Source organism: Coturnix japonica, chromosome Z (assembly GCF_001577835.2).
Source record: "Coturnix japonica isolate 7356 chromosome Z, Coturnix japonica 2.1, whole genome shotgun sequence".
NCBI classification, from domain to species: Eukaryota; Metazoa; Chordata; class Aves; order Galliformes; family Phasianidae; genus Coturnix; species Coturnix japonica.
Window position 1 is genome coordinate 59,177,436 of NC_029547.1, and position 7,991 is coordinate 59,185,426.

At 45.6% G+C, this 7,991-nt stretch overlaps 1 protein-coding gene across 2 annotated transcripts in view; it reads right to left on the reverse strand.

Annotated features, from left to right (window-relative positions):
• Positions 1-3,529, reverse strand: part of SVEP1 (sushi, von Willebrand factor type A, EGF and pentraxin domain containing 1) — a 115,722-nt gene extending 112,193 nt beyond the window's left edge. The window contains exon 1 of one of the 2 annotated variants that reach the window (XM_015849872.2): positions 2,943-3,529. In XM_015849872.2, the coding sequence (XP_015705358.1) occupies positions 2,943-3,449 (507 nt within the window). In that variant the 5' untranslated portion in view covers positions 3,450-3,529. The remainder of the gene's footprint in view (positions 1-2,942) is intronic. The other variant, XM_015849871.2, reaches the window with a different exon arrangement.
• Positions 3,530-7,991: the final 4,462 nt, after the last annotated feature.

Sequence of the window (7,991 nt, forward strand, 5' to 3'; positions counted from 1 at the left end):
TTTATTTCTAAAACCATACCTGCAATTAAATCCAGTTCCTGGAGCTTTAGAACAAAGATTATCACAGCAGAAACACTGCCACTTTGGTCACTGAGAAAGATAACACAAACACTAGGCTCTCTTATACCAGCAAATGTATTTTACACTTGCTAGCTCACACGTTAAATGAAATCACAAACAAGGGTACAAAACCAGACACTGACAGTAGTTCAGCCCTCCTCATCATGGTATTGTCTCCTGTCTGATGTCTTTCCATGTACCCTGTAGGATTCATGTTTTACTTGCTGGGTGGAAATGACAAAGTTTGGTATGTAAGCATGGACACTTCTGACAAAGCGTAGAAATTTTCAAGAAACCTTTCTATAAACCACTTCTGGAGGGGATGCAAAACTGCAGAGCCAATGAGAACTCCTTTGTGAAGAAGATGCATATGGTGTGGCCATGCAACAGTCAGTGAAACTGAACAGTTCTGCGTTCACAGGATGTTAAATGTACTGTTTGCTGACACAGGTTCTTGAGCAGTAAATACAAGAACATCTAGTTCACATTCATTTACTACACCTTGCTTCCAGGTCAGCTGCTTGACTGCCCTGATAATCTTACAGAATTCACTTATCTCTTTTCCTTTGCCTCATTTTTTCATAAAAATGCCATAAACTTGAATTAATCACTTTAGGACTTACCCACCTGCATGAAGACTTGAGCTCTAGGATTATACTAGACATATATACTAGGCACTGCAGGACATGATTGGAGAGCATGGCAGTGATGGGTTGATGGTTGGACTGGATGATCTTAGAGGTCTTTTCCAACCTTAATGACTCTATGATTATAACAATGTGCTTTCCTCCAGTTTGTTACAACAGTACTTAACTGATACTATTTCTAGAAGTCTGTCATGGCTTGCAAACACTTCTAGTTTTTGAAAAAAAAAAAAAGCAGAAAATTCTGGTTTGAAACAGAAGAAAGCCCACATTAAGGAATATGAATAAAACTGAGACATTTTAGGAAAGTGAAAGAAAAAAAATAATTACTATTTTAACAAAAGACAGTTAAAAAGAGAAGATGACAGTAAAAGAGTCCTTGGGGAACATCAATTTTGTTGTACTTAAAATACTTCTACAAATTTATTCCAGTAGTGGCATTTTAAACACAGAACAGTCAGTCATCTGAGGAGTCCTAGAAAGGAGAGTGTTCCCTGAGGCTGTAATTTGTTGTAGTTGAGGAAGACACACGGAACAAAACCACAGGACAGTATCTTCAACCAGAAGTCAGCTAACCAAGCAAAATCGAACCTAGTTAATCTAACACTGTCATATGAATATGGTTCTTCCCAAGTTCTTCTGAGACCAGAGTGTAAAATTACAGCAATGTTGCTATGCCCACATAGCTGTACTCACAAAACTAAATTGTAGGTTTCTGAACTGAATTTTTGTTTACTTTGTTTGAAATGAATGATTAGACAAGACTGTATCCAAGAAAACAAAAAACAGAAAGTGTTTGTTCAACTTAAGTTCTGTTCATGAGGGTATTTTTACCTTGAATCATTAACTTTTTGACACAGCATCCCTGAGATGGATCTGCATCAAATCTTGATTCTACAATGAAAATCTATCACAGGGACGTGTCTTCCTAAAGGAGGTTTTCCATGTAAACTCTGAGCACACTGGAAAATGGTATTCTTGCCTCCTGCCAAACCTGAAGAGAGTATTGATATCAACTTCTTAAGCCCAACACTGATGTACATCTTGCAGTTTACTCATGGACTCCAAATGAGACTGCATAAGACATCTGAAGATAAATGCTATCAGTGCTTAACTACAGCTCACTACCAGAAATAAGACACGACAAAAGCCAAGTAGCAAGGAACTGCCAAGTCTCCTCTAGTAAAAAAAGAGCTTCCAGAGCAGACCGCCCATCCACAACCATCAACTGGGAAACTTCTCCAGCACTTGCAAGTGACAACACAACAAGCACTGCCCCACCACTACTGTGCTATAGGACTGCCTACCACCACCACAAAGGATACCTGGACACACTTCTACCTATTGGTACATGACATGCCAGCCTGAGGGCAACTGTGCCAGTCATGAGCAATTAAAATAGTCACCTGGCGACAGCATGCAGATATCCCTGGCTGCTGACAGCTATTGCGGAACCACATCCCATTGCCAAGAAGCAAGGCACATGCCAAACTTGACTCATATATATGTCTATCTGTCACTTCTGAAATCAGGTCACTGCCTCCACGCTTCTTTTAAGTGCATTTCAGGCATTTCCCTTCCAGTGCAGCAGAGAAAAGGGGAGCCAAAAGAACAGGTGGTATGAAACAACAGCAAGGAGTTGTGGTGACCAGACTACACCATATCTGCCACTATCACACAGCCTGGTGCCCCTTAATACCTATGCCACAGGCAAGGTCAAACACCAGACCACCCCCACACAACCATCACAAACCACATCACCACATGAAGGATCACACACATCATGAGCAGGGTCTGTTGAGGCAGGACAAGAGGAATGGGTTTCAAACTAAAAGAGAGCAGCTTCAGACTGGATATAATGAAGATAAAGGTGGTGAAGCAGTAAAACACTGTTCAAAGATTGAAAAAGTCGAGTGCTTGGAGGCATGGCTAGTCTCTGAGCACCTGATGGAGCTGCAGATGCCCCTGATTACCAAGGGGGGTTGGACTCGATGCCCTTTGGGGTCCCTTCCAACTCCAACTGTGAGTCCACCATCACTCCACTACTACCTCCACTCACCCCGCACCACAGGGAAGGCTCTGACACACAAACACCAAACACAGGTTCAAAACGGACCGCACACCATACGAAGGACCGACCCCTCATACCACACCACCTTGGCACGGAGGACCAACCCCACTCCCTCCTCCTCTCCACACGACGGCTCGCACCCACGACGCCCGCACGCCGCCGCTCACCGCCGCCTGCTGGAAGGCGCCCTTGGTGTAGGTGCCGCCGCCTCGGTACGCGATGGCGGGGATCTCCCGGCCCAGCAGGGCGCACTTGTGCTGCTGGGGCCGCCGCCGCGAGATGTAATCCACGCGCGGCACCACGTTGCTGCGCGAGGAGAAGGTGACGATGGCGACGCGCGTGGCCGCGGGCACCACGGGGAAGTCGGAGAGCAGTTTCTTGACGAAGCGCAGCTCGCTGAGGAAGTTGGCCGGCCCCACGCTCGACGACTCGTCCACAAGGAACACCAGCTCCAGCCGCCCGCTACGCGCCCGCAGCCGCCGCACCTGGCGTTTGAAGGCGCGGCCCAGCTTCTCCACTTTGCTCTCCGTCGTGTCCGGCAGCGGCGGCGCCGGGGCGGGCGAGGCGAGGGCGGGCGAAGCGAGGGCCGCCGCCCGACCCTGCGGCGCCGACAGCGCCAGGGACAGCGGCAGGGACAGTCCCCCCCAGCAACACAGAGCCACCAGGGGCCACATCGCGGGACGGCGGCGGCTGCCGGCTGCTCCTCGCCCCCTGGCGCCCCACCTCCCGCCTCCGCGCTCCCTGCCGCCGGCCCCCTCAGGTACCCGCGCCCTTTAATCCCCCCGCGGGCCGTGCCGCAGACGCCTCCCCCGCGGCGGAGGTGCCCGCCCCGCTCTCGGCCCCTCGCCGCTCGGGAGCGACACCCCCGGCTCCCTCCCCGCCCCGCCGGCCCTCCCCCGCCGCCCCGGCCCGCCCCGATGTGTCCCGGCGGCGGGGTGGGGAGGGACCGGAGCCTCGGGGGTGGCCGGCGACCCGCGGCCCCCAGGCAGAGCTCGTTCTGCACGCCGCCACGGAGGTGCGGCTACCTAAGCTCATTTCACTCTCTAATTTGTTATTAACCATCGCTCTAGCTGGTCAGCTCCGTTTCATGCAGTAACTCAGCCTCAGGAAAATCCACTTGGAGCTCACTGATCAGCCAGGTAAACCTGTTGATTGCAGCTCGCCTCTGTATTTCTTCTTCATTTCCCAGCCCTTCTCTTCTCTGTTTACTTTTGTTGCCATTTAGCAGTGCCGTGGCATACACGCTGGTACATTTGCAAGTCAAACCTCACATTTATGTTTAATGGAATTACTTAGTCCTGATGGAAAATCCAGTGCTGCTCCTTTGACTTTCCAGCAGTACTCAAATTCCTCTACAGCTGACAAGGGACTACGGGAGAGGAGATACCATTTAATTACTGAAATGATGCATTTGATGTGTGGTTCCAACATATATCAATTACTTTGCAAAAATACATTTCTTAGGTGAAATTTTGCCACACTGTACTTGAAACGGGGATAGCACTCACTCTCAGGGAGGTGTATGTGGAGTAGTTTTGATACTGAGATGTATGCTACTGATGAATCAGTTTGTCTTGCTTATGTCACAGTGACCCGTTTCAACATTGGGATGCTTGGCTTCGATCTGGTAATGGCAGACAACATTTTGCCTTGAAAGGGGCATTTGGGAACTTCTACCACATTCGCCTCCCCCAGCAAATTGATTTGCTCCATTAACCTTTGAGGGATGAAAGAAGTGGTGCCTCAGTTGCATTCCCTGCAGGCTGAGTAACGATACTGCTGTACCTTGAAGCATTCTTCATCTGCAATACATGCAGAACCCAGAATGGGAAGCTATAGCCAAAAAGAGAAGGTGAAAGTGGATGAAATGAGTGGTTTCTACAAGGTGCTCCTAGGGGAAAGTGAATCGTTGCAGTTATGACGTGTTCCCATTACTCTGAATGTTCAGGTCACAATCAAGATGCAATTTTCTCTAGGCCAGTTTGGTTTGTTGGCAAGGTAACTGTCAGTTCCCTTGTTTTCCCCCATGTCTTTGTAACAATAGTCAGATTCGAATTTTTAATGAATTTGTAGGATGCAGAAGAAGAGGAAAGGAGGATGAACTGGAAACACTTTTAGCAAAGGAAGAACACTTCGTGCTGGTGGCCATTTTTCCTATGCACCATCTGTACTGCTAGCGTGAGAGACGGCAACCAGGTAGAACTAACTTTGAAAATACTGCAATTAATTTCAGTATTAGCTATCTAGCCCCCACCCCCCAAAATAAACAAACAAACAAACAAACAAAAAAACAGGGTACTTATATATCAGCACTTGATACACACATAATTTGTGAAATGCTCATTCTCATAGGTCACACAAGCCCTGCATCTTGTACTGAGTCTCTTTTTATATGTAAGGGAAGCAAAGTGAAGTCATCAGTTAAAGATGTAAACACATTAGTCACATAGTCAGTTCAAAGCAAAAATGAGTAAACAGGTGAACTGCAAAGCTCTGACTGGATGCAAGACTGAGACCCTCTCATGGTACTGACGCAAAAATTGAAGTGTGTAGTGTAAGTTTCCTTTAGATTTGTGGTTAATTAAATTGTGAAAGACTTCAAAAAGAATTGGTGACCTGTAATGAGTAAAAAATCTTCGCTTATGTGTTCTCCCACATGTATGGTGCAGGTAATTCCCTTTAAAATCACTGGGACTCAACCTTGTGATGCAGAGAGGAGGCACTAAATAAAGCATTATGTGATACCGTGAAGCATTAACATTTGTAATAAACACAGTCTGGGTGTATGGGGGAGAGAGTGAGGACAGTGTCCGAAGTATTCTAATGTGTTCATGTTGTGATTTGAGCTGAAAGAACTAGAGAATAATTTCTGGAATAAACTGAATTTTAAAAATCTTAGATTCAGGCTCCTTCTCTCAGGAAGGCGTTTTATCCAGAGGATTCTGCTTACAAAATAAAAGGTGTCTTGTCAGTGATGGAGGAGGAGGTTGTGTGCATGTGAGCAGTAGAATTGTGCTCACTGTATGTTCACTAAGCTTTTCTGAAAGCACAGTTTCCAGTGGAAATCTCTGTTGTAATGAAATTGCCTTCTCCAAGCCTGTCTGCCAGTTCTTTACAAATCCTTTCCATGTTGATATGCTTAAGCCCTCTGCTTTTGATGGTCTTTTCCCTGTTGTATTCATGCATATTATTTGTGCTTTGGTTCATGCTGATCTGTAGCAGATGGGGAAGGAGAGAGCAGGAGGAATTTTTTCCCACTTTGAGTGTCCCTGAAAGTCAAAATGTCTGCCTTGGACTTCGCTACTAGAATAGATAATACCAGTTCCACGTGGCCTGTGGTGACAGAGTGCACAAGAAGGTGGCGTTGGGCTGTGACTCTATTCCATTTCAAAACAGCAGGTAACAAAAAAACACTAGATCTTGTGAATAAAGTGCTGTCGTCATGTGATAAAAGAGAGCTGACTTCCTGACAGGGGCTGTTTAAGAGCAGAACTTCAGCTACTTTTACAATCACATTCCCTATCTCTTTAATTATCTTATTAAAATCCACAGACTTCACAAATTCCAGTAATTCTTTACTGTCTCCCATCAAGATCATATGGTCATTTAGCGGCACCCTGATTACTAAACAAAAGGGAAATCTATACCCCCAGTTAAAAGTCCTTCTGCAAACAAGCAGTCTGAGGACTGCTGTCCTTTAGCCAAATAGCTTTTTGGTTGAATTACTCAATGAAACGTGGCCAACCATCTTTCCAAATATGGAGAAGGAAAGCATTATATTCCTCCCCCTTCAAGTTCCCCCAAATGCAGCTGGACAAAATACGTCCCTGTGCTCAACCCACGCAGAATTTATGCCTGCAGAGGCAATGCTGCAGTATTAAATACCCTACAATTTTTGGAAAAATGCAGGTCAGTTTTGTTTCTACTGTGAAGATGTTCTGTTAGTGGCTTTGTGCTGTGGCGAAAACTCAGCTGCAACTGAAACATTACGCCCTTCAAAGGAACTTTGCAGTGTTCTAAATTGTAGAAGCTAGAGCTAAAATGACGGTTTTTGAGAAGAAATAAGAACCTGATGTTACTTCAGCTTTTTTTTCAGTCTCCCTTTGTGCTCACCAGAGCATCCATCTGGGGAAACCTCACACAATACAGAGCTAGCAGAGCCAGACATCCTTCCTTACGGATGAAAAGCCATAGGCAAGGCACAGGATTAATCTGCACTGGCCACTTCCCTTGTGGATATCAGACAGTGTTTCATCTAGGGGTGCTGAAAATTCTGCATGAGGAGCAAAGCTAGCAGGAATAGACTTTAAGAAATGGGAACTTGCATTCTTACAAACTGCCTTTGAAATCTGCCTACTGGGGATCTATTAACACTGTAATAGGGAAGAAGTGCCCTGAAGGCAGTCACTGGTGTGTGGAATCCAAAGTCTTCCTGGAAAGGAGTTGGAAGAGGAAGGAGCTGTGGGAAGTCGCTTCTTCCTCCTGTAGCTGAGAGAGAAGGGCTGAGAGGACAGGTCCAGCCCAAGTGCTGGAGGGTGAATTTTCTCCTCAGCCCTAAAATACTCTCCTTCCAGAGCAGCACTGCTGCCAATGGCTTACCTACATACAGCCTGCTGCCTCCAAACTATGACAAAGAGCAGGACCAACCCTTGAGAGCTCTCCACTCTGGATTGTATTGCTGGAACACATTGATTCAGCAGTTTCTAATCATTGGGTATATATATATATAATCTAAGCAGCAGTGGTGAAAGGAGTACAAAGGAGAGATCAGGATGTATTTTACATTTAAAACTGAGGTATTGAGGCTAGGCAATACATGTCTCAGTAATAGATATTGAGTGATTTTTTTGACATTTAGGTATTGGCTTTTCTTGGCTCAAGCAGAATATGAAGCAACTTGCTTGGAGGAAGTTAACAATTCTTCTGTGAAAGTAATAGTGCTCTTTAAAAGAGATCACTGTTAAATTATCACTTATCATTAAATAAAGCTAGGATAGATACATACTTTGGAATTCTTTCAAATACCAAAAATTCACTGGCGTTAATTATTTTAAGATGAATTGTTCAGGACTAGAAACTTGAAGTTCAGACTTCCCACATAAATTGTTTAAACACACACAAATTGAGAGCAGTCAGTTTTGATTTATGCGTGCAAATCCCATTGACACCTCTGGGAGTTCTGACACAGACTGAAGAGAGTACACGGCCCTTAAATG